Here is a 27,723-nt window from a genome sequence, read left to right on the forward strand (position 1 = left end):
CCTCCCTCCCTCCCTCCCTCCCTCCCTCCTTCCTTCCTTTTTTTGATTTTTGAGACAGACTTCCTCTGTGTAGCTCTGGTTGTCCTGCAACTAGCTCTCTGTAGACCAGACTGACCTCCATCTCAGAGACCCTCCTGCTTCCTTCTCCTCAGTGCTGGATTAAAGCCACCCAACTGCATTTCGTTTATAATGAAGATGATAAAAATGAGTTGAACTTTACCAGTCTCCTTGTCAACAGATACTCTTTTTGGTGATGGGCGGTGGGTGAGTATCTGTGGGTCTTCATACCCACAGGTATGAACCAGGTCTTCATACGTTCTACCACCGAGCTACAGTTGTAATCTTTTTATTTTGAAGAAGGGCTTCACCAAGTTGTTCAGGCTGGCCTGGAACTCAGTTTGTAGATCAGGCTAGCCTTGATAGTGTCCTCCCTCAGCTCTCTTAGAAGCTATGATTACAGGCCTGTAACAACCAAAGCAGCTTTTTTAGGTTTTTTTTGTTTATTTCTTTTATGAATTGAAAAATTATAACATAGCTTTATTCTGATGAAGTGTCTTGTGCTATAGGCTTTTTACACTGTTTAAAGTTTTATTTTTATATTGTTTTATATGTTACTTTTGTGTCAGTGCCTGTGGAGGCCAGAAGACGGTATGGAATCCCCTGAAGCTGAGATTACAGGTGGTTTTAAGCTACTTTGTAGGTGTAGGAATAGAACTTGGGTCCTCTAGAAGAGCAGCAATGCTTTTTAAAAAAAAAAAAAAAAAGATTTATTTATTTATTTATTTATTTTATATATATGGGTATACTGTAGAGATGTCTTCAGACACACCAGAAGATGCATCGGATCCCATTACAGATGGTTGTAAGCCACCATGTGGTTGCTGGGAATAGAACTCAGGCCCTCTAGAAGAGCAGTCGGTGCTCTTAACCACTGAGCCATCTCTCCAGCCCTCATTGTACTTTCTTACATAGAAGATTAATTGGCTTTTTTATAGCAGACTTGATAATACTTAATTTGGTGATTTTTTTTTTTCTTTTTTTAGAGACAGGTCTCAAGTTGTCCAATCAATTGTTAGATACAGATATTATCTGGACTGTCCAACATTTTCCATAAAACTTTTGCCTGCTTGGTAATCTTTGGGTTCATTATTAATTGGAAATGTCAAAAGTAAAAACAGTCTCCCCCCCTCCCCCCTTTTGACGACTGAAACAGGATCTCACTGTGTAGCTTCAGCTAGCCTGGAACTTGCTATGTAGTTTGGCTGCCTTTGCTATGGCTTGCTTGGAGCTCATGGATCTCTCCTGCCTCTATCTCTATTTCCAGAATGCTGGGATTAAAAGTGTGTGCTGCCACATCTGGCTGGAGTCTATCATTCTTATTTTTAAATTAGACTTAATGTATTTCTTTATGGGTTTTGTGATTGTGAGAATTAAAACCCAGAAGCATTTTCATGAAATTGTGCTCTTTTTATTTTCTTCTTTCTTTCTTCTTTCCCCTCTTTTCCTCACTACTACTCTCTTCCTCCCTCCTTTCTCAAGACCAGGCTTTACTTTGTTGCCCAAACTAGCAGTCATCCTTCTGTGTCAGTATCCTGAGTGCTTGGATGATGGGCTATGATAGGCATGAACTACCATACCTAGCTGAAATGAGATTCAAATGTAAAATATTACATTTTTTCCCTGCAAACTTTTTTCCTGTATATTTATATCATTTTATTTTATTTTATTTTATTTTATTTTATTTCTTTTGTTTTTCGAGACAGGGTTTCTCTGAGTAACTCTGGCTGTCCTGGAACTCACTTTGTAGACCAGGCTGGCCTCGAACTCAGAAATCCACCTGCCTCTGCCTCCCAAGTGCTGGGACTAAAGGTGTGCGCCACCACCGCCCGGCTATTTATATCATTTTAATATAATATGATATAAACAGGGAATGCAGGATAGAGGCCTGTTCCATTATTATTCCTTTTTCCATTGAAACGATTCTAAAAGTTGGAAAAGCTCACCTGTGAATTTCTTCTCTCAGTAACTACTGCTCCCCCTCCCCCTGTGGATTGCACTTGTAGAAAAAAAAAACGTTGGGACGGGGCAGTAGGATGGCTCAGCAGGTACTGGTGCTTGCTGCCAGTGTGAAGACCTGAGTTCAGTCCCTGAGACCTGAATGGTGGAAGGAGAGGACAGTTCCCATGATTGATTTTCTTATTGATAATGCATGCACACACACAATACATAAATGTGATTTTTACAAAGGAAGAAAATTTGATACTCAAATCATCCCAGTTTTAGCAGTTATAGTGTCTGATTGTACAGTTGTATGAATTTTGACTTGACTACAGTTTCCTTGTCTTCAATTTCAGGGAGACTTAGACATATTTGAAAATATGCTCCAATCTTGGAATTAACTAGTTTTTCCAGAAGAGCCATGGCTAATATGAGAAATACAATTCAGACCTCAGTCTTAAAGATACAAATACAAAGTTTACCAGAATATCACTTTTTGTCATGATTTTTAAATTGGTTTAATTATTTAGTTGTTTTTTTTAAAATAAATATGTTCTTATTTTATGTGTCTTTATCCATAAACCCCCTTTCCATTGAATCAGAATCTTGGACTGTTCAAAGACTTAAATTGATAAATTATTTTTGGTTTTTACTTTTCAGGTTACAGGAGTTGACTGTCTGTTCAGAAGATAATGTTGATGTTCATGATATAGAATTGTTACAGTATATCAATGTGGACTGTGCAAAATTAAAACGACTCCTGAAGGGTAGGTTTAAACAAATATATCTGTAATTAACCTGTAATTAATCTCAGCATTATGGTTATAGTAAATCTATTTGAACTGGATATCAAAATAGATTTTATAGTGTGCATGTTCTTGTGAAATGACCAATAAATAATAATACATATGCTTGACTGATTTTTGGGCACTTGAAAATAATACAGTAGAACATGAATTTTATCTTTTGAGACAGGGTCTCTCTGTTTATCCCTGGCTATCCTGGAACTCATTTTTGTAGATCAGGCTAGCCTTGAACTCAGAGATACACTTGCCTCTGCCCACTGAGTTCTGGGATCAAGAAGGGCGTGTTTCATCATGCTCAGCTGAGAATATGAATATTTTAAATCTTGGCAATAGGAAGTTTTCTTTTTTTCTCCTTCCTTCCCTCCCTCCATCCCTTCCTTTTTCTTTCTCTCTCTCTTTCTCTCTCTCTCTCCCTCTTTCTTTTTCTCTTTCTTTCTTTCTATCTTTCTAACCCCCCATCTCATCCTCCCTCCCCCTGCTTCTTTGAGGGTGTTTCTCTACCCACCCACTCACTCCCACCTCCCCGCCCTCGATTTCCCTACACTGGGGCATCTATTGAGCCTTCATAGGACCAAAGATTTTTAAAAAGTTATTTTATGTATATGAGTACTCTATCTGCATATATACCAGCATGCATCGGATCGAATTATAGAAGGTTGTGAGCCACTGTGTGGTTGGTGGGAATTGAACTTATGACCTCTGGAAGAGCAGAGCTGTCTCTCCATCCTGGGAAGTTTTCTTGAGCTATAAGTTTTGCTTTTAATAAGGAGAATGTTGTTCTTTTGGAATTTGATCCCTTCAGTGACTTTAGGAGGTCGCAGAATCAACTTGTTTGGTTGTCCAGGTACTTGAAGAACATGACCTTGAGCTACAGATGTACACCTGTAATCCCAGCATGTGGGCATATGAGGAAGCAGAGTTCAAGACCAGTTTGAGCTATGTAATGAGTTCAGTGCCATGATGGGATAGAGTAAGACCCAGTCTCCAGAAAAGTAACAAACAAACAACCCCCCAATCAAACAAGGGAATTAAAATATCAAACTGTTTTAATTTCTGACCCGAGAGACTGAGCTTGAGTTGTATAAGCTATGAGAATTTTAATAGTTGTGTAATACATTTTTCAAAATGCTTAATATTAAAAAACATACTATTAAGCTGGGTGTAGTTATATACAACTTTAATTCCAGCACTTGGGAGCAGGAGCAGGCAGATCTTGTGAGTCTGAGACCAGCCTACAAGTTCTGTAGACCAGGTCTTCAGAACTCCAGGACAGCCAGGCTTCTGTAGAGAAACCCAGTCCCCCCCACCAAAAAAAAAAAAACAAAAAAAAACAAAAGCAATACAATGATGGAAAACTTTCTTGCTTTTTTTTGCCTTTAGTATACAAATTTTACATGTGTTCATGGAATCTTGAATTTTTTTGGAAAGGCAGTTTGAAGAAAGAAGTTTAGAGACATGAGTGTCTACTACTTAAAAAGTCAGAAATATCCCAGATAACCTAGTGATAACTTCAAGATCTTCGAAAAGCAAGAACAATCCAAATCCAAATTCAGCAGCAATGGACAGCTGGAAGTAATAATGGTTGGAGTAGAAGTCAGTGAACGGAAGGATAACCGAAGGATAAGTGTGTACAGCTAAACAGGGAGTCAGCTCTTGGAAATTCAACAAGATTGACAAGTCCTAGTTTGTCCAGCCTTAATCAAACTAGAGATGAACAAGCTGAGTTAACTACAGGTCCCAGTGAAGTGCAGAGAAGGAGGGTATAGTTTGAAAACTTACTCTAAATAGTTGGTAAACCTAGAAAAAATATGGATAAATTCTTGGGCCTATCAAAACTTAGTCAAGATGGTATTAACAGCTTCAATAGATAAATAGCAATCAAAGACATTGAAGCAGCAATAAAGCAATTCAAATAGTAATAAAGTGTCTCCCAGCAGAAGAGGGCAGGAGCAGATAGATTCCACTGCCAAGTCAAACAAAACTTTCCTTCACAGACAAATAGGAAAGGAAGGAATACTGCCATTCTGTGAAGCCAACAGCACAGTGATAAGAAAACCAGATAAATATGCAACAAAAAAGAAAACTTAAATTCTCAACAGAATTCCAGCAAGCAAAATTCCAGAACACTTGTTTCATTCTAGGGATGCAGTTGTTTAACATAACATAGAATAAGCCAGCAAGTATACCAGCATGTAGATCTAAGAGCAGAAATTACCTAATAATCACAGGCCATCCAGAAAAGGCCCTTGCTTCAGAAGTTCAGCATTCTTTTTTAATAAAAGCTCAGCAGGGATAACATGAATGCACCAAAACATAAAAAAGAATGCATGTGAATAAAACCTACAACCAACATTATACTACATTATACTAATTGAGGGGAAATAGGAGCTGTTCCTCCAAAATGCAGACTGAGACTAAGGTTCCCGGCTCTTTTGTTTTTATTTTGTTTTTGTTTTTTTCGAGACAAGAGTTTTTCTGTGTAGCCCTGGCTGTCCTGGAACTCACTCTGTAGACCAGGCTGGTCTCGAACTCAGAAATCCTCCTGCCTCTTCCTCCCAAGTGCTGGGATTAAAGGCGTGTGCCACCACCGCCCAGCTGACTTTTTTTTCTTATTGAACATTTTCTTTATTTATATTTCAAATGCTATCCCCCCTCCCGGAAAGCTCCTATCCCAGCCTCCCTCCCCCTGCTTTTGTGAGGGTGTTCCTCCACCCACTCACCCATTCCCCCCTTCCCACCCTCAATTTCCCTACACTGGAGCGTCTATCGAGCCTTCATAGGACAAAGGACCTCTCCTCCCATTGATGTCTGACCAGGCCATCCTCTGCTGCATATGCAGCTGGAGCCATGCGTACTCCTTTGTTGATGGCTTAGTCCCTGGGTGTTCTAGGGGGTCTGGTTGGTTGATACTGTTGTTCTTCCTATGGGGTTGCAAACCCCTTCAATTTCTTCAGTCCTTTTTCTTACTCCTCTATTGGGGACCTCGCAGTCCAATGGTTGGCTGCAAGCATCTGCCTCTGTATTTGTAAGGCTCTAGCAGGGCCTCTCAGGAGACAGCCATGTCAGGCTCCTTTCAGCATGCAGTGGTGCAGACTTTTAATGCCAGTACTCAAGGCAGAAGTGGGTGGGTCTCTTTGGTTTAAGCCTAGCTTGATCTAGTTCCATGCCAGCTAAAGCTATATAGTGAAACACTGCCTCAGAAACAACAGCAAAACAAAAACAAACAACCAGTTCTCTTTTAGAACTTAGTTTAGTATTCAAAATCTTACCTAGGGCATTAAGTCAAGAGAGAGCAATAAAAGAAATTCAGATGGATAGCAATTTCCCCAGTGTTGAGTGAGGCAGCAGAGATTCTGTTTCCCACCAGAGCTGAGGTGGGAGCTCCCTCTGCTGGTTAGCTTTCACAGTGCAAAAGGTGCTATGTGGAAGGCTGGAGGAGAAAGATCTCTGCCACCCATAATACCAACCTGTAGGCAAGATGTATTCATTGCAGTAGTAGCACAACCATTATAGAAACAACCAGGTGCTCGCTCTGTGCTTGGTTTTGAGTCCTGCTCCACAGGAGGGAGCCCATGCCTGGAACTGTAAACCTAATTAAAAACCTATGACTGAGGTCTTTGACCTAGAAGGGAACTTAAACTGATGTTGTTTAGCTAAATTGATAAAGCGCCAAGCTGCCTTTGAAATACTTACTAGGTTTATGTTCATGGATTAAACACTACTTTGAGTCTTAAAGAAAAAATATGGGCTGGAGAGATGGCTCAGTGGTTAAAAGCACCGACTGCTCTTCTGAAGGTCGTGAGTTCAAATCCCAGCAACCACATGGTGGCTCATAACCATCCATAATGAGATCTGACGCCCTCTTCTGGAGTGTCTGAAGACAGCTATAGTGTACTTACTTATAATAAATAAATCTTAAAAAAAAGAAAATATAATGAATAATGGGAAATTTAGAGTTACATGGTTGCTGAAGATACTGAAAATAAGTGATGGACAAGTGCTCAGCCCTCAAAAAGACATTCAGGCTACCTCTCTTAAGGATCAGAGAGCCATGGAGAGCGAGGAGGGGGAAGCGTAGAAGAGCTGGAAGCGACTGAGGAGAGTTGCAACATGCTGTCATGTGGCCATGACACAGCCAGTGAAAATCATGATCTCGCAGCGGCTGTCTGTCAGCAGCTGTCAGCAGTGGCCTACAAGGCCGGCCCTGTCGGCAGTCTTCACATATCTGGGAAGGGTACATTTGCTCCTTCCCTTCCTTGCTGAACTATGAAGTATTAATAGATTTGGGTTGGGGGAGAGCAAACCATGTTGTCTTTTTATGTACCACCTGATGAGCCCACCGTTCTCTGATCTCACAGGTGAAGCTCATTAAACTCAGTGGCTCACTGAATAAGAAAATGTAAATGTGTGAATAGGACTGCAGGGAGTAATAGGAGTAATAGTGAAATAAGAGGGTTGACAGTAGTCAGAAATAAGCTACATATATCTATGAAATTGTCAAAAGAACAAAAATAATAAAGTAGCATAATAGAAATATGAGTAAATATAATTTTTGTTAAGAAAGAAAACAATAGTCTTAACACACACTCATATACACACCCAAAAGTGGATTTATTAGAGTAGCCTGTAGATGTGGCCCAGATAGTCCAACAGTGGCTGTCTCTTGACAGAAGGGCCAAGAACCAGACTGGGTATCCCAGCGGTTCTAATAGTATGCTGGAGTCCTAGAGAATTCTTAGAAAGCTACTGGTCTTCAGTATATGTTGGAATACAGAAGAAGTAGCACTAAGAGATGCCCTAAAGGATCTGCTGTACTCAGGACATGATCTTCAGAGTAGTCCAGGTAGCCACTGGAAGTCTGGAGGGGCCACCCCTCCTAGCACTGTTATTCTGTTTTTTTTTTTTTTTAAGTCTGTTGGCTTTTTTAAATCGATTTAAGTTTTATTGTATTATGATGAGAAAGATACATAATTTCAATTTATCTGAATTTGTTAACATTTAAAAACATGTTTTATGTAAATAGAATTGCATCACATTCTTCTTTCCCTTTTGTACCTCAACTCATATTCTTTAAAATTTATAAGATATTGTAACAGTAAAAATGTGTATTATAAAAGTTGTTTGACAACAGTCAATTGAGCAGTCGTATGTAGATGCTTGTCTATAGCAATACTGAAAATACATGTTTTTCTCAATATAAACTTTAAATAACTCCAAACATATTAACTGTATGATATTTTAAAATAATATATCAGTATTAGGTTTTTTTTTAATGAACATAAAGACTTTTTGTTTGTTTGTTTTGTTTTTAGTAGAGTTTAAAATCTTGGCTCTTACTGTGGTGCAAACTCAAATTGGAGTTCATTGTAATAAGGCTATCCTACAATGACCCTCACATAACCAAAGGATTTTACCTCCATAGTAGCTAAGCTGAGAGTTGACAGTTCTGCTGCACCAAGGAATGAATTGCAGGCACGATTTTTGGATACAGATTTCCTGCTATGGTCAAAGCTACTTGACTTGAGTGATTGTCTTCATTCTCTGCCCACAGGGAACAGGTTACATTCATTTAAGAAATAGTGTGTGTATTAAGATGGTCTATCCATGAAGTCATTCACCAACTGTTTCAATGAACCATGGTTCTGCTTGGAGGGTGGCACAGATATTAGGTGAGGGTAAGAATCTGGTTTATTGGCTGTGGTGATTTTGGAAGCATTCATCTCAGAAAAAGAGTAACTTATAAAGTCCTCTTCTTCAGCATTGATACAATAATTATAAATATCAAGCAAAGCATTCAGTCTCACTCTTTGTTCTCTTACTAGCCACCTCTCAAGTTAATTGTCTACATTTCTTTTGGCTGTGTAAGTAATTTTGAAGTATGCAGGCTGTTCTGAAAACCATAGTATAGTGTAGAAACATCAAATAAGCAATCCTACTAATAGAGAGGCTGAGATAGGAGAAGCCTGATTTCAAGATCATTATGTGGTACCCAGCAAGACACTGTCATGTACAAACAAGCAGAAAGTGTATATGGATTGAACAGTATTGGACCTGTTTCTCCAATTATCAGATTAGACCACTAGATGGCAGCCAACAAATTTCTAATTCCTCATATTTTTGAATTTCAATAGATTAGGATATGTTAGTAATATTAATTTTCATATTAAGAGATATTAAGGAAAAGTAATTGCTACTTCCTGTTATTTTTGTTGTAAGAGGTGGAATTAGGTTTGTGTGGATTTGTTGAAAGATTAGTTTCTTGCTTCTTCTAGGGTGTAGTTTTGCTTCTTATGTTGGTGTTTTCCATCTATTATCCTTTGTAGGTCTGGATTTGTAGAAAGATACTGTATAAATTTGGTTTTGTTATAGAATATCTTGTTTTCTCTGTCTGTGGTAATTGAGAGTTTTTCTGGGTATAGTAGCCTGGGCTGGTGTTTGTGTTCCCTTAGGGTCTGTATGACATCTGCCCAGGATCTTCTAGCTTTCATAGTCTCTGATGAGAAGTCTGGTGTAATTCTGATAGGCCTGCCTTTATATGTTACTTGACCTTTTTCCCTTACTGCTTTTAAAATTCTTTGTTTAGTGCATTTGGTGTTTTGATTATTGTGTGACGGGGGGAATTTCTTTTCTGATTCAGTCTATTTGGAGTTCTGTAGACTTCTTGTATGTTCATGGGTATCTCTTTCTTTAGGTTAGGGAAATTTTCTTCTATAATTTTGTTGAAGATATTTACTGGCCCTTTAAGTTGGGAGTCTTCACTCATCTATACCTATTATCCCTAGGTTTGGTCTTCTCATTGTGTCCTGGATTTCCTGGATGTTTTGTGTTAGGAACTTTTTGGTTTTTTTTTGCGTTTTCTTTTACTGTTGTGTCAATGTTTTCTATGGTATCTTCTGCAGCTGAAATTCTCTCTTCTATCTCTTGTATTCTGTTGGTGATTCTTGCATCAATGACTCTAATCCAGTTAGCCATTGGAAGTTTAGAGGGGCCACCTCTCCTAACACTGTTATTTTTTTTTTTTTTAAGTCTATTGTCTTTTTTTTTTTTTTGTACTTTTGAGACAGGGTTTCTCTGTGTAGCCCTGGCTGTCCTGGAACTCACTCTGTAGACCAGGCTGGTCTCGAACTCAGAAATCCACCTGCCTCTGCCTCCCAAGTGCTGGGATTAAAGGTGTGCGCCTCCACCGCCCGGCCAGTCTGTTGTCTTTTAAGGGCACTACAAGCCCAAAGTTTCCAAGAAGAAGTTTAAGCGTCCAGTTCAATGGAATGTATGTATGTCTTGGGCAGAAAAGTTCTCCCACTTCTGGAACACAAGCTAGTAGGCCAGCAGACTTAAGGTCATGGCATCAGGAAGTAAAAATTTCCTATAGTACTCTAGGGGTGATAGTGAGTGTAACCATTTCCATTTCTATCCCTTGATTCCTGGATTCATGAGTCCTGGCTAGGGAGAAACAGAACCATATATTGGATGCTGAAGCACATACTGCCTTCTGGAGAACCCTGCCCCAGCCCTCCAGGGTTCTGTCACCTGATATCCAATGTAACTGTGTTTTCCAAAGGCTAGTCCACCATTCTGTCAAGTTAGCTGCTTCAGGAGGTAGGGAACATGGTAAGACCAGTGAATTCCGTAAGTATTATCCCACTATTATATTTCTTTGCATGTGAAGTGAGTTCCTTGGTTAGAAGCAGTTCTGTGTGGAATAGCATGATGATGGATAAGACATTCTGTGAGTTCATGGATGATAGTTTTGGCAGAATCATTGCATGAAGGAAAAGCAAATCTTTAAACAGAGTAAGTATTCTAGTAAGGACTAAGAGTTGCCCTTTCTATGGAAGATCTGGTCCATTTTGTCACCAGTCTCTGGCTGGTCACCTGGGAGAATGGTACCATATTAGGGGCTCAGTATTGGCTCTCTACTGCTGGCAGATCTGGCACTCAGCAGCTGCTATAGCCAAATCAGCCTTGGAGACTGGAAGTCCATGTTGTCAAGCCTATGTATAACTTTCTTTTCTGCCATCATGGCTACTTTGTTCATGGGCCCATTGGACAGTAACAGAGATGGCTGGGGAAAGAAGCTGACTAAATGGGTCATCCTTTCTACTTCATTATTGAACCCCCCCTCTGCTGAAGTCACCTTTTGGTGAATATGTATATGGGCCACATCACTCGCCCATTTGGAGAGATTTGTCCCCATCTTCCCTACTTGCCTTTCTCAGTAACTTTCCAGTCATGTTCCTAAATCCCTAACCATCCTGCTATCCATCGGCTTCAGCCCATGAATTAGATAACAATCACATCTGGACATTTCTCATTCCAAGCAGAATATACAACCATGTGACCTGCCCAAAGTTTGCTTTACAATGAAGATTTCTCTGGGTGTTTTTTATGGTTGTCCTATAAAGGGGTTATAATGCAGTAGCTTTCCATACCTGGGTGGTGCATGCATAATGTATAGAACCATCAGTAAACCCTGGGCCCCAAACTTTTTTCTTGGTCAGCTGATTCTAGGGAACACCCTACGAGATTATAGGTACATCTTGTGAGGAGAAGGCACTTTAACAGAAGTAGAAAACATAAGCATTTGGACAACTTGTTCATATATCTTGCTCAGGACCCACTGGAGCCTGGTCACAGTATATTTTATTTCCATTTGATAATGGCCTGCTGTTGTGCACATCCTAGTTCATGGCTTGGTATTATGGCTGGTTAAACCAGATACTACTCACCTCATGATAGGTAGCTCTGATAGCCTAGTGACTTGGTGGCCCACTCAAGAGCAGGCAAAGAGCTATCTCTTAATGGGAGGATAGTTGTTTGCAGATGACAATAGATCCGTGTTCTAAAATCTCAAGGGTCTCCTCTCACCTAGAGGAGCCTACCAAAGGCTATAAACTGCTCCTGTCATCTAAAGAACCATTTTAGCGGGTCTACTGGATCATATTGTCCGAGTGGTAGAGCAGCCTGCACAGCAGCCTTGACCTGTTGAAGAGCCTTTCTGTTTTAGGCTCCAGTCAAAGCTAGAAGCTTTCTTAGTTACTTGGTATAACAAAACAAAGCAAGGAGGGGCTGGCGAGATGGCTCAGCGGGAAAGAGCACTGACTGCTCTTCCAAAGGTCCTGAGTTCGGATCCCAGCAACCACATGGTGGCTCACAAACACCCGTAATGAGATCTGACACCCTCTTCTGGTGTGTCTGAAAACAGCTACAGTGAATTAGCTGGAGCAAGTGGGATGGAGCGAGCAGGCTGGAGCAAGCAGAGCTGGCAGAGGTCCTGAGTTCAATTCCCAGCAGTCACACACATGATAGCTCATGGCTATACAGCTACAGTGCATACACATAAAATAAATAAAAATAAATATTTAAAAAAAACAAAACAAGGAATATGATGCTCTGGAATCCAAATAGGCCCACTAAGCTTTGTGCTTCTTTCTTGGGGGTGGGAGAGACCAGATGCAATAACTTATCTTTCACCTTAGAAGGAATATTTCTGCATACATCTCACCACTGGACTTGTAGAAATTTCCTTGAAGTTTGGATTTCTTTACCATCCTCCCATGTATATAAGTGTTACCAATATTTCCAAGGACACTGCTCCTTCCTGCTCACTTGGTTCAGTCAGCATGATGCAATGAATATACTGGACCAGGGTGATATTTTGTAGAAAGAGATGCTCAGGATTCCTTCAAAGTAAGTTATGACATAGGACTGGAGAGTTTATAAATATTAACCTCGAGGTAAAACTCGGGGTATACTATTGTAAAAAGGTATACTACTGACTCAGCTTCTGGTTGTGCTTATAGACAGGAACTGAGAGAAAGCATTTGGTAGATCCATAGCTGAATACCATGTACCAGGAGCTGTGTTAATCTGTTCAAGCAAGGCATCACATCTAGTATAGCAGCTGAAATCAAGTAATGGCTACTACTTGATTAAGTTTTGATGGTCACTGGCCATTCTCCACAATCCATCTGACTCCTGTTCTGGAGAGTTAGAGGGAGATGTGGGAACTACCTTCCCTGCATGTTTCAAGTCCTTGATGGTGGCACTAATTCTCCAGGATTGGAGTATTATGTTTGGTTTACTATGTTCCCAGGTAGAGGCAATTTCAGTCTCTTGCGTTTGTGCTTTCCAACCATAATAGCTTTCAGTCCACAGGTCAAGGAACCAACATGGGATTTTGCCACCTTCTAAGTATATCTATACAAATTATATATTCTGGAACTGGGGAAATAACCACAGGATGAGTTTGGGGACCTAGTAGAATCACTGTGATTTGGGTTTCAGTCAAAATTCCTTTAATCACCTGATACTCATAAGCCTCTATTTAACTGGAGGGCTACAGTGCTATTTAGGGTCTCTTGGAACCAGTGTCAGTTTAAAACGAGTGTCCAGTAAACCCTAGAAAGCCCGATTGTTTCCTTTTTCCCAGAGTACATTTGCCCTTGTAAAATGTCATAGGATGGGAGAAGGGCTAACAGTAAAACTTTTAGGTATTTTAGCAAGGTTCTCAGGGGGCTCAGTTGAGATGCCCTCTTGCTACTCTGTAGTATAGCCTTCCTTTTGTTTGGTTGAGAATTTTTCTGCTTATATAGATGTAAAAACAAACAAATCAAGACAAAAACATATTCCTTGAAGCATTATTAGCCAGTACAAAAAGATCCATAGGAGTCATGCCATCATAAAAGTCACTTTGTCTCTGATGCCCTTTACAATAAATATTCTTGCCTTGCCTTTGGCAATTCAATGTTGCTGCCACACCCTTTCTACTCTGGGGGCCTAATTAAGGCCATCACATTTAACATTTTGGATTGAACATCAGTGTCTACAACCTTAAGGTCCGGCACAAAGAAAAGAGCAGGGACAAAGCCCTTCAAATCCTGGTGCCCCCTTACCATTTTGTGCCTCATAGGATTAGTGAAGAGAATGTTGGGCTGGTGAGATGGCTCAGCGGTTAAGAGCACTGACTGCTCTTCCGAAGGTCCTGAGTTCAAATCCCAGCAACCACATTGTGGCTCACAACCACCTGTAATGAGATCTGACACTCTCTTCTGGTACATCTGAAGTCAGCTACAGTGTACTTATATATAACAATAAAGCCTTGGGCCAGAGCGAGTAGGGACTGAGTGACAGGGTTGACCAGAGCAAGCAGAGGTCCTAAAAATTCAATTCCTGCCTGGCAGTGTTGGCGCAAGCCTTTAATCCTAGCAGTTGGGAGGCAGAGGCAGGTGGATTTTTGAGTTCGAGGCCAGCCTGGTCTACAGCATGACTTCCAGGACAGCCAGGACTATACAGAAAAACCCTGTCTCGAAAAACAAAACAAAAGAAAGTTCAATTCCCAACAGTCACATGAAGACTCACCACCATCTGTACAGCTAAAGTTAAAAAAAAAAAAAAAAAAAAAAAAAAAAAAGGCTGTCTTCTGGGCCTTCCCATTGTGGAGGATTTGGTTTTACACAGCACATCCACTATTACAATTTCTCTGGACCCTAAAATTCCTTCATCAATACTAAGTCAAGGGATATCAGGTACACACAGTTCCTTTTCAGTAGAGTATGGCAAGTGCTTAGTCAAGCTTTTGATAACTTATTTTTAACTGTGAGAACATCTATATTAAACTTAGAACCTTTACTCGGTGGGCCCATATCAATAAATTCAGCTTGATTCAGTTTTATGATTTTTTCCACTATTATTTCACATACTTAAAAATCTATTCTCATACATATTTCCCAGACTACTGCTTGAATGATTTCACAAACTCATTTAGTAGTAAACACCTTTCTTATGAATTTCACTTTCTATTTCACTCCTAGAAGCCCTCTTAGCCTTGATTCTGGTTAGAATTTAGAGGCAACTCTTGGTCGACTCTGAGGGGCATCAGTATTGCCTTGCTTGATGTTTCTCTTTCAGAGAAAGTCACTGCTAATTTGTAGACAATGAAGGATTAATTTCCTCAGGCTAAGATTCAAAAGGAAATATTGCAAAGTGTGATAGTGGGGGCACACCCTCCACTGAGTGGGCAGACTACTTCCATGGGTGAGACAGGTGCTTCAGAATTTGAGGGTTCAAAGTCCTCCACACATTAGGGTCTCCCACACTTCTCCGTCTCAAGTTAGAGGATCCCACTCCTTACCAGTCAGTGCCTTTAGGTTCATATTAGTAGAGGATTTACCTTAGCAACAGGAGAAGTGCACTTGGCTAGGAGAAGTGAAGGCAGGCAGGCAGAAAGGGAAAATTTTCTTCTTCCATGTTCTTTTTTGTAGGCTATCACCAGAAGATGTGGTCCAGATTTAGGGCGGCTTTTCCCATCTTAAGTGATTATATGACGCAAATCCGTCACAGGTGTGATTCCAGATGTAGTCAAGTTGACAACCAAGATTAGCCATCATGCTACCTAAGTTTCTGACAAAACTATCAAAAACATACATTGGAGAAAAGGTGCCCTCTGTAGCAAGTGGTGCTTGGGAAACGGGATTTCTTTTTCTTTCTCTCTTTCCCTTCCTTCCTTCCTCCCTTCCTTCCTTCCTTTCTTTCTTTTTCTTTCTTTCTTTTTCTTCCTTCCTTCATTTCTTTCTTCCTTCCTTTCTTTCTTTCTTTTTTCTTTCTAAGATTTATTTTATTTATATGAATACACTGTTGCTGTCTTCAGACACCCCAGAAGAGGCCATCAGATCCCATTACAGATGGTTGTGAACCACCATGTGGTTGTCGGGAATTGAACTCAGGACCTCTGGAAGAGCAGCCAGTGCTCTTAACCACTGAGCCATCTCTCCAACCCAAAAACTGGATTTCTATACAGGGACTTTAAATTAGTCTGTATCTCTTATATTGTACAACAATAAATTCAGTATCTTAGTTAGGCTTTTACTGCTGTGAACAGACACCATGACTAATGCAAGTCTTATAAAGGACAACTTTTAATTGGGGCTGGCTTACAGATTCAGAGGTTGAGTTTATTATCATGAAGACAAGAGCATGGCAGCATCCAGGCAGGGATGATGCAGGCAGAGCTGAGAGTTCTACATCTTTATCTGAAGGTTGCTAGCAGAATATTCATTTCTAGGAAGCTAGGATGAGGGTCTTAAAGCCCACACTTACAGTGATACACCTACTCCAACAAGGCCACACCTTCTAATAGTGCCACTCCCTGGGCCAAGCATATACAAACCATCACATTCAGTATATCAAAACCCTAATAAAAGAAGACAGGTAAAACATTTGAAGACATAGGCGTAGACAAGAATTTTCTGAAAAGGACTATAGCACAGGAAACAATACTAAGACTCGACAGACAGAATTCTGTGAGAGTAGAAATTAGCAAAGGAGACAGTCACTATTTACAGACTTGAGAAAAGAAATTGCCCGACTTACATCTGGCCAGGGACTGATATCTAAGACATATAAATAACTGCTAAAATTAAACAAACTCTAAAATCATTTAGTGTATAGATAGGCTCATGAACTGACTAGAGAGTCCCTAACAGGAGAAATACAAATGATCAATAGATACTTGGAAAAAGTTTTCAGCATTTGTAGACATCAGGGAAATGCAAATTAAAACTGCATTGAGATTCCATCTCACCTCAGTTGGAATGACTGTCCTCAAGAAAACAAAAGACAACAAATAGTGGTGAGGAAGTGGGTGGGGCTAGCAGATTCCTTATTAGTTACTTTTTTTAAAAGATTTATTTTATGTATATGAGTATACACTGTAGCTGTACAGATAGTTGTGAGCCTTCATCTGGTTGGTGGGAATTGACTTTTTAGGACCTCTGTACACTGTAGCTGTCTTCAGATGCACCAGAAGAAGGCATCAGATCTCATTACAGATGGTTGTGAGCCACCATGTGGTTGCTGGGATTTGAACTCAGGACCTCTGGAAGAGCAGTCAGTGCTCCTACCCACTGAGCCACCTCACCAGCCCCTATTAGTTACTTTTGAGAATGTAAATTTGAAACTCCACTGTGGCAGTCAGTTTGAAGGGTTCCTCAGAAAAACTGATAATCATATGATCCAGATATACTACTATATTGCATATCCACAGAAATTCATGTACATCCATTTTTACTGCCACACAATTCACAGTGGCTAGGAAATGAACCAGCCTGAATGTCCATCATGAGAAAAATGGATACAGAACAGGAACAGTAGGCATTTGTGTGGTAGAGTGGAAGGAAAACTGGAAAGGCTAGTGGGAAGGCCAAGACTAAGTTACTTTCTTGCTCATAGAAAGCTGGGCTATATAGTTTCCTGTGGGCCAAATCTACGGACACTTGAAGACGCATATCATGAGTCATGGATATGTGGGTGCCGCTGCTGCTGTGTACAGGGCTGTGATTATGGAGTACCTTACTGCCAAGACTTTGGAGTTGGCAGGTAATGCTTCCAAAGGTCTCACAAGGAAGCCTATCCTTGGTATCACTTGCAGCTTACAGTCTGTGGTGAGGAAGATGGATTCACCCATTAAGGTTACCACTGTTGCGTATACTGTGATCCTTTACATCCACAGATCTCAGATTGCAAAAAAAGTGCCAGTACAAAACTGCCTAGGAGGGTTATTTTAACCAACCTACTTCCCATTGTTCTGTAACTGGAGCAGAAGATAACAATGAGAATATGTGGAATTATCTATCTATCTATCTATCTATCTATCTATCTATCTATCTATCTATCTATCTAATGTTTATGAATACACTGTAGCTGTCTAAAGACACACCAGAAGAGGGCAACAGATCCCATTACAGATGGTTGTGAGCCACCATGTGGTTGCTGGGATTTGAACTCAGGACCTCTGGAAGAGCAGTCAGTGCTCTTAACCACTGAGCCCTCTCTCCAGCCTGGAATTTTAAAAAATAGTTAAATGGAAAAGTATAAACAATTACTGTAGCCATGATTAAAAAAACAAAACAAAACATTTGTATGTTCTTTGAGTCAGAGTTTGGTAAAGTGCCTTTTTATGTGGTTACAGTTCTGTGTTGATTGGTCAGACTTCTACTTTGTGTTTTTTATTAAAAAACATTTTTACAAAATAAATAACTAAAATGCTGGGGCTGGAGAGATGGGTCAGTGGTTAAGAGCGCTGACTGCTCTTCCAGAGGTCATGAGTTCAATTCCCAGCAACCACATGGTGGCTCACAACCATCTGTAATGGGATATGATGCCCTCTTCTGGTATATCTGCAGGTAGCTACAGTGTACTCATACACATAAAATAAATAAATAAATCTTAAAAAAAAAAACAACCTAAAATGCTATATATAATAATGTAATTTTATGTATCTGAAAGGAAAAATGCCATCATGACATTTGCAGGAAAATGGATGGAACTGGAATTTATTATGTTAAGTTAATTAAGCCTGGTTCAGACAAACCATGCGTTCTTTTCTATATGGAACTTAGATTTAAAGGTGTGTTTATATGTGTGTGTGTGTGCATGTGATGTGCACACACTACAAATAGATTGTGAAAGGGAAAAGATCTTAAATGAGGGGAAACAGGGTATGGAATACATTGAGTATGGAAGCAGAAGGGTGGACAAGGGAGCCAGCCAGGAGGAGGCGGGTAACACAGGGCAGGGTAGGGATAACGATGGAGAGCAACATATAGTGAAACATATATGAAACGTCATATGATACCCAATTCTTTGCATGATAACTTAAAAATTAAAAGAATTTGAAGATAAAGTGTAATCTATTTTAAGTATTTAGATTATCAAAATTAAAGCTGTCCTACTAGACAGTGGTGGCAAGCATGTGGATGATCATCAATATTCAGTGGACAACTTTTCTGAAAAGCAGCTCTATAGATTTCAAAATCCTCAGAAAGTATTTGTTCCTTGCTGACACAGTTGCTTTCCTTGAAGAAAAAGATGGTGGATAAACTTTACATAAGGATAATTACTAACCCTACTGAAAATACTGAAATGCTAGAAATTAGTTAAATGTACGACTGAAAAATATTTAAATAACCAGTGTCTTTTTTTTTTTTTAAAGTTTTGTTGTATGTACATTTGCATGCAGTGCCCTCAGACAGCAGAAGAGGGTGTTGGATCCTCTGAAGCTGAGGTTATAAATGGTTGTGAACAGGTGCTGGAAATTGAACTCACGTCCTTTGAACAGCAGCCAGTTGCTCTTGACTACTGAACCATCTATGTAGTCCGTATAGGTTTTTGTTTTTTTTGTTGTTGTTTGTGGGGCAGGACCTCTCTATGTAGCTCTGGCTGTCCTGTAACTTTCTCTGCAGACCAGGTCTTCCCTTGAACTCATCTGCTTCTGCATCCCAAGTGCTAGGATTAAAGGTGTTGCCACTATGAGTGGCTTTTATTTTTTAATAGACTTAAAAATTAGATGTAATATTTTTATTGTATGTGTAAGGGTGTTTTGGCTGCATGTGTCTGTGTTGCATGAGAGTGTCTGGTTCCTGTAGAGGACAGAAGAGGGCGCCTGGTCACCTGAACTGGAATGGATGGTTGTGAGCTCCTTTTGGGTGATAGGTATCAAACCTGGGACCTCTGGTAGAATGTCTAGTGCTCCTAACCACCAAGCCATTTCTCAGTCCCCACGTTTATAGTTTTTGTTTGTTTGTTTTGTAAATCAATTTAAAAGTAGAAAAGGGAAAGCTCAATGTTGAAGACATACTTGCTTTTCATTTACTTCTGTCTTCATCAGTGCAGCTCATGGGTTTGGGGTTTAAGTTTATGTTTATTATTAAATTGCTTATTAACAGTACTGGAAGCAAAATAGTATATAGAATTATTTTATAGTAGTTCTGAATTTTATTTGTTAACTAACTGAGAGTTAATAAAGCATTTTTTTTCCTCCAGAAACAGCATTTAAATTTAAAGCCCTGAAGAAGGTCGCACAGTTGGCAGTTATAAATAGCCTAGAAAAGGTAAGCTTCAACCTCTTGGGTGTTCAAACTTTGGTTTTGATTGCGAAGTTGGCTGTATTTGGTATTTTGAGTATAAGAAAGTCAAAACTTACATGATAGTTCCATACTACCTTAATGGGAAGAATGCAATACGATATTTGTGTGAAGAAACTTAAATTATGTGCTATTTAACATATTGGAAATTTGAGTGCTTTCCTATAAAAACACATATTTTTTGTTACTTGTAGGCATTTTGGAACTGGGTAGAAAATTATCCGGATGAATTTACAAAGCTATACCAAATTCCACAGACAGATATGGCTGGTAAGCTGGCTAAAGAGTGACTGGGTGTGGGATGAGGTGCGGGCATGGCACCTTGTTAAACTCTCAGGTAAAATGTACTACTTTTCAGCTTATTTTGTTAAAAAGTGATTTTTCTGTTTTCTTTGGTCAGCTGTAACAGGAATTACAGTTTTCTCTCCTCTTTATTATTGCCAGTCCTTTCCCTTCTGAGCAAGTGGGTAAAAGAAGTTTGAAATGAAGTCTTTTATGTTGTGACTGAATACTGGTGGCTCTCTTACAGTGTATGTGCCCGTGCGTGCGTGCGTGCGTGTGTGTGTGTGTGTGTGTGTGTGTGTGTATGCATGTGCATGTTTACTAAAACACTGTGTTTTGGTATATCTAAGAAGGAAATACTATTTTTACTTCTGAATAACAGTTTTTTGGGGACACCTGCATAGTAGAGGCTAGAGACCCCCGGGAAGTTGTCAGCTCTTTGTTCCTTTGTGAGACCCTGAGACTGTGACAACACACAAAGCTATTCTAAAATAACCAACATTTCTAGGATGAGTCATATTAGCTCTTCTCACACATTCTTTTATACTGTGATATTTGAGTATTTTAATAATTCTGAGTTTTAATTTAATGCAAGGATTTTTTTTAATCTAATATAATCATTTAATGTTTGTGTTTTTCAGAGTGTGCAGAAAAACTGTTTGACTTGGTGGATGGTTTTGCAGAAAGCACCAAACGTAAAGCAGCAGTCTGGCCGCTCCAGATCATTCTCCTTATTCTCTGTCCAGAGATAATCCAGGACATATCCAAGGACGTGGTAGACGAGAACAACATAAACAAGGTTAGGCGGGCTGGGCAGTGGTGGTGCATCCCTTTAATCCCAGCACTTAGGAGGCAGAGGCAGTTGGATTTCTGAGTTTGAGGTCAGCCTGGTCTACAGAGTGAGTTCCAGGACAGCCAGGTCTACACAGAGAAACCCTGTCACAAAAAACCCAAAACCAAAACAAAAAAACAAAAACAAAATCAAGGTTAGGTGGACAAAGAGTATCTGCCATTTCCTGAAGGGAGCATCCTGCTTATTCAAGGTGTACATTTTAGTTACATCCATGCTGGGTCAAACGTTTGGTCTTAGCAGAGATGTATTTACATGTTATTTTATTTGAAAGAAGGATGAATAATATATTCATGACTGAAAGGCTCTGAACTCTGTTGGTTTTAGTGCTGAATAATAGTAAACCAGATAATTCTGTTATTTAAGCTTGAAGTAATCATTAAAATACATTTAGAAATTTATAATTTATGTTTATGAATTAAATTTGGCTGACTTTGCAAAAAAATTGTATAGCTAACAATGCATTTTCTAATGCTTCAGCACAGTGACTTGAGGAAATGTATATTGATTATGTTTTTTTCATTATGAAACATAACTGTCCTAACAATTTAATTTCTACAAAATTAATAATAAAAATTGGAAATTTCTCTTTTCTATGGGCTGAAATAACCTAAGATAAAAATCAGTTAAAATCATCAAGTCTTGGTGGTTCTAAGTTTTCCTTATTATTATTGAAGAGCAGAGACTTGCAAGATGCTTATTTATTGATTAAGACCACTCTGCTCTTCCAGAGGACCTGAGTTCATTTTACTCTTACTCTGTTTATTGATGTACAATTTTTATAAAATCATCTTATAGCCTGGTTTTCCAAGTCTTTATTGTCTCCACATTTAGTTTTGATTTTGGTAATTTCAGTCTGCATGCATGCATAAACACTTAGCTGTTTGGTCTGTAGATCGGCCAGCCAGCTTTATGTATGTGTGCGCACGCGCTCATGTGATGGGTAGCACAGATTCATGGGGCCTGCTCATCACTCTCAGCTCTATTTTCTCAGCCAAGTTCTCTCACTGAACCTAGAGCTCACTGTTTTTCTGACTGATGTTAGTCAGTCAACAAGCCCTCAGCAATTTTCTTGTCTTTGTCCCTCAAGGCACTTGAGGTCATATTCAGCTTTTTAAGTAGTTCTGGGACCCAGACTGAGTTCTTTTTGTTTGTAGAGCCTTCTCTTCTCCAGGCACCTCCCCCTCCCAAATCTACAAGAAATTTATAAATTTTGTTGACTTCTTTTTTTAGTGAACTTTTGGTTTTGTTGGTTTTTCCCTTTGCTGTTGTATATTTTGTGATATTGATCTTTCTACTTTAATATTTATTATCCCTGCCCACATGCTACTTCTGAGTTTAGCTTGCTTTTTTTCTAGTCCTGTGAGGTACTGACGGGAGAGCTTTCTTACTTTTCATGTGTTTGCATTTCCTCTGCACTGCCTTTGCTCTGATGTGTTACACTGCTCAACCCAAGGTGTTCCTGGTGGCCTTTTCCTGATAAGGTTTTATTTATTTATTTTTTATTTACTATTTGCTTATGACTATGTTCAGTTTTTACTATTTGTGAATTTTCTAGTTTTCCATATGCTCTGGTTTCAGTCCCCTTTACCAGAAGTGACATGCTGTTTCATTTTAACCTCTTTCAACTTATTAAGACCTGCTTAGTGACCTCACATGTGGTTCATTTTGGAAATTGCACTATGTGCACTTAAGAACATGTGTTCTTCTGGTTTTGGGGAAACTTAGGTTTTGAAGTATTATATAGATTTGAAGATATATGTGGAGATGAGGTGGAGCTCTGAGATTTTCATATACTAGAAAAACCAGGGAAGAAATTTATAAGATACAGTGAAAGATTGAGATCACAGAAATTGACTTTTTAGGTGTTGGAAGATGGCTCAGGGCCTCAGATCACTTGCAGAGTAACTAGGTTTATGTTCCAGCTCCATTACTGGGTCCTTTTCCAGCTACCTATAACTCAGCTTCCAAACTCATGGTACACATAAAGCAAGCAGACACACAAACAGGCACATAAACTAAAATGAATCTTTCAACAAGGTAGACTTTTTTTATTATTTATTTTTCAATAAAAAACATGTGTGTGCTCTGTGTGTATGTTCATTTTCCAACAGAGGCATAAGATCCTTTAGAGCTGGAGTTACAAGCAGTTCTGAGCCTCTCAATGTGGGTGCTAGAAACTGAATTCTGGTTCTGTGGAGGAGTAGCAAGTGCTTTTAACCTTACTGAAGCATTGCTTCTGGGTAGTTAATTTTAATAGTTTTATTTATTGTGTTGGTGCTGCTTTTTAAAGTTAAAACATACAAGAACAAAGGCCTGGCACACTTTGAGATTTCAGCACATCTAATTGGTTCAGTCTGTCTTCCTCCTTTGGTTGGTCAGCTCTGATTTTCTAGTGATCTTCGTAAGGTCTCTGTAACCATTTGACCCTGTCCTGAACAGTTCAGGACACATCACAAAAGCAGCGCATAGGTGAATGGACAGTGTCACTGAATGTCGTCGTCGTCACCATCATCATCATCATCATCATCATCATCAGAGAGATCTTCAGTATCATTTTAATTCTTCACGGACTGCCCTTTTCTTAGCTGTCAAGTCATTTAGTGTACTGGGGTGGCTTCTGTCTTTGTCTAGGTCTATGTGGGGCCTTGAGCTCAGAAGGAACGGCTTGTTCACAGCTGGCTTTAACTATGGCTTGTGGCAAAGATGCATTTAAATTTTTTTTTTTTTTATTTCTAGAAATGAAATTTAGAGCAACAGAATATCCTTGGGTATATTGTTTAGAAGGCTGAAGGTTAAATATACTCTAGAGTAGTAGAAAAGAGTGAAACAATTTCACTTATACCACAAACAAGACAGGCTAATGATTAAGCTCCAAAGGTAGCATTGAAAGGAAAGATATAATCGACTAATACTTAGTTCAAATGTATAGTAAAGAATGTTTCTTTTCCCTATAGTAAAGTAGAGAAAAGTGTTTTGTGGGTTCTTTTTTAAAGTGCTCACTCCTTAAATATGAAATGATAGCCAAATACAAGCCATTTGTGTTTATAGTTGGAGTTTTGAAGGTGGCTAATTTGTTACTTTGGTAGATAAATCTGTAATAATACAAACTAGATGTTTTGCCTTCCTGTATTTCAATCCTGTAGAAGCTGTTTCTGGACAGTTTACGAAAAGCACTTGCTGGCCATGGAGGAAGCAGACAGCTGACTGAGAGTGCTGCCATTGCTTGTGTCAAGTTGTGTAAAGCAAGTACTTACATCAACTGGGAAGATAATTCTGTCATTTTCCTACTAGTCCAGTCCATGGTGGTTGATCTTAAGGTAACATGCTGTTCTTTCCCTTCTATAGACTTTAAGGAACTTAAGTGGATAACCTTCTTATATAAATACTCTGCTAAAGATAATTGCTAACTCTAAATTTTGAGCTAACTTTGATGATATATTCAAAGGACCTGCTTTTTTTCTTACTGTGCTCATTGGCCCAGACTGAGAACAGGAAGACTGATATGCATTGAGTTTACTTAATGTGTATATAGATGCTTGGGTCTTAGATCATCTCGACAGACTATAGTAACCAGTAGTTTGTGCTTTTTCTGGCAACTAAAGTTTATTATTATTGATGTGGATAATGTTGATTATGTTTATATACCTTGTTAAATAAATACTTTATGACTATTTAAAGGCCATTGTTTTCTATTGGGATTTTTATAGAACCTGCTTTTTAATCCAAGTAAACCATTCTCTAGAGGCAGTCAGCCTGCAGATGTGGACCTCATGATTGACTGTCTTGTCTCTTGCTTTCGGATAAGCCCTCACAACAACCAACACTTTAAGGTAAGATCATTGTTTTATATAACTATGTTTATTGACGTGGTTATTCTTATAAAATGCAGAAACTGTAAAGATGAATAGGTATACTTTTATTAGTATTTCTTTTTTTTAAAAAGTAGATTTATTTTTATTTCATGCATCTGGATGTTTTGGGTCTGACTGAGACCAGAAGAGAGCATTTGTGTCCTCTGGAACTATAGTTACAGACAGTTGTGAGTTGCCGTGTGTGAGTGCTGAGAACTGAACCTAGATCCTTTTAAAGAGCAGTTAGTGGTCTTAACCTGAGATATCTTTCTAGTCTCTTACTAATATTTCTTAATTCTAATTCTAGATGTTAATTTCAAGACCTTAAATTTATTTTATTGAAAGTAACTTACTTTTTGATGTTCTTTTCTCTCTTTTGTGTTAATGAACAATCTTTTGGCAGATCTGCCTGGCTCAGAATTCACCTTCTACATTTCACTATGTGTTGGTAAACTCACTGCACCGCATCATTACCAATGTAAGTCTAAAAGGTATTACTGTATTACTAAAAAGTTAAGTTTTCTTTTTTGTTTTGGGTTATATATTCTTTTCCTTTTTAAGGAAGATTCTAGTTTTATCAAATGTTCTGAACTTAGACCTTTATATAAAACAGAGCTTCCCTAAGATAATTATACCAGCCAGCACTTGATGTCCAGGTGCAGTTGTATGTTCAGTCTCTACCTGAGGCTTTTTTAGTGAGAGGGATGGAGTTAATAGAATCTTTTGGAAGGAGTAAATCTACAAAGTTTTATTTAAAGTTCAAAATCTGTTGCGAATAATGCCACTGAAACATAATTTCATAACAAAGCAGTCGACAGATTCTGACTTACGGTCTTTTTGTTTAAGTTCAAAGGAAGAATAATTACAGTGTAGCCTAGTTATGGCACATTTAAGACAATGAAGCTTTATTTGATTTTACCTTTTAATCCCCCTTAATTAGAATAAAACTGACATGCTTTAAAATACATATTCACAAGAGACAAAAGCACATCAGAGAAAATAGCTGAATTCATTAGAGATATTTGTGCTGTGCGTGTACTAAATGGAAAGCAGGCAGGAAAGCAGTACTAGATGTGGACTATGGAATTAAAAAATCTGCTCCTTTTATGAACAGTTGCATTTGAATGTTCTCTGATTTGATTTTTCTTAGTGCTACTTTTGCACATGGACAGATATGATACACTTCTGAGTAATTTGTTCCTCCCTTAAAGTCTTTGATGACTAATATTTTGGAATATTTGTGTTTCTTATAACTAAATTCTATTTTATGACTTGTGAATTAAAATAGCACCCATTCCTTCATTTACCTTGGAATTATCAAATGAAACCTAAGGTTACTCATTTTTAAAGGTATTTTTGCAGGGGAAAATAACTGCTGATCAAACTTCTTAGTGACATATTCATTTTGCTTTGTGGAGTGCTTGTAGCATTTTAGGATGTTAGGTCTCTGCCTGGCCTTGCAGGACATCATCATTCATAAAATGACAACCATGCTATATCTGCTGCATTATGAACAACTAAATGCTTGGGGGAATAATTGAATAATAATTTGAATATCAGAGGTGTAAGTTATGCTAAATCCATTTAGTTCCAACAAGAATAGTATTATGGATCGGAGTGTAGATAAAATATGTTTATATAGAAAGAAAACTGTACACTTGCCAGTGTAATGATTCATTCCATTGTCTCATTGACTCAGCACATTGACTCATTCCAAGGTTTAGTTTTAAATTTAAAAAACAACAAAAAAGATGATTTTTCTATCCCATAAGTTTATATGTAATTCAAAAATACTAGTTGTCCCACTTGATTCAAGATATTCAAAGTATTCCACTTATTAATTGGATAGCTTTATATAAATGTTTAACATTTAATAAATCTAAGTTTATAGTCTTTGAATATTCTGTGATTAGTTACTTAATTGTGAAATATTTTTGTCTGTAATTGAATACATAGAGCACTTTCAGGCATGGACTTGGCACTGCTGTAAGTGGCTGAGCTGCTCCTTTCTGGGTTCAAGCATGCTTGGAGTGTTAGTTCCTGCATGCCTCAGTGTCCCTGGTGAACGTGTGTGCACCCCTTTGTGAGGAGTGCTGCATGTATGAAGATAGAGTGTGTCTGCATCCGGGGACATTTGTGTATAGAAAGCACCCATCCTGACTAGTCTTTAAATACATCAGCATCTGTTGAATGGAATAGCTTGTAAACAACTCAAATAATGCCGATGTGTCGTTTTGTTTGTTTGTTTCTTGAGACAAGGAAGTCTCACCGTGTAGTTTAATGGCCTGAAACTATGTAGACCAGGCAGGCCTTAAATTCAGATAGATCTGTCTGCCTCCTGAGTAGTGGGGTTAAAGGACTGAGCTAGTACTTAGCCTCCAAAGTGACTTTCAGGTTATACTTTAGTTGTACCTCACTCATCCTTAGAGATTGCTTGGTAAATTGCTTCTATTAGTTCACACTGCCCAGACTTGCTAACAAATACAGATTTTAAAGTACTATTAATTGTTAAAGACTGTAACAGTAAATATGCAGACTTATACAATTGAGTATTATAGAGTTTTACTGGAAATTTTTAGTAGGAAAATGTTTGTTTTCAAGTAATATAAGTTCTTTCCTAGATCCATGGAGTCTAGATCTTAAATTTGTTGGTATATATTTCCTTTTTAAATGATTTGGTTCAGCATACCTTTGCAGCTCTCCTTTTCCTTGTATATCTAAAAAATTATTGTGTTCCCATAAAAGATAAAGTTGTAAATTTTTTGTGGGTTTATGTAGAATGAGAAATTACGTTTGGAGTTTTATATTGCTTCTGTGAGATGTCTTCATATGCAATTTTTAAGTACTGTGTTTAGATCTAAAACATTCCAATTTCTTTTAGAAATTCTTAAAGTCTATTCACTATTTGAATTTTGGTGCAGTGGTAGTTTTTAAGTAGTTTCTAAAATGGTATTTATACTGTCACTTTTTGAAAATCATGTGCACTAAAAGAGAAACTATAGTTTTTTGTTTTT

The 27,723-nt window shown here is 38.6% G+C and overlaps 1 protein-coding gene across 3 annotated transcripts in view; it reads left to right on the top strand.

Moving 5' to 3' along the window:
• Nf1 (neurofibromin 1) overlaps positions 1-27,723 on the top strand; it is a 258,357-nt gene that overhangs the window by 54,346 nt on the left and 176,288 nt on the right. For all 3 annotated transcript variants that reach the window (XM_031355033.1, XM_031355032.1, XM_031355034.1), the window contains exons 5-11: positions 2,659-2,765; positions 19,623-19,690; positions 19,918-19,993; positions 20,647-20,804; positions 24,002-24,175; positions 24,566-24,688; positions 25,113-25,187. In XM_031355033.1, the coding sequence (XP_031210893.1) occupies positions 2,659-2,765; positions 19,623-19,690; positions 19,918-19,993; positions 20,647-20,804; positions 24,002-24,175; positions 24,566-24,688; positions 25,113-25,187 (781 nt within the window). The remainder of the gene's footprint in view (positions 1-2,658; positions 2,766-19,622; positions 19,691-19,917; positions 19,994-20,646; positions 20,805-24,001; positions 24,176-24,565; positions 24,689-25,112; positions 25,188-27,723) is intronic.

Source organism: Mastomys coucha, unplaced genomic scaffold (genome assembly GCF_008632895.1).
Source record: "Mastomys coucha isolate ucsf_1 unplaced genomic scaffold, UCSF_Mcou_1 pScaffold5, whole genome shotgun sequence".
Classification (NCBI taxonomy): Eukaryota; Metazoa; Chordata; class Mammalia; order Rodentia; family Muridae; genus Mastomys; species Mastomys coucha.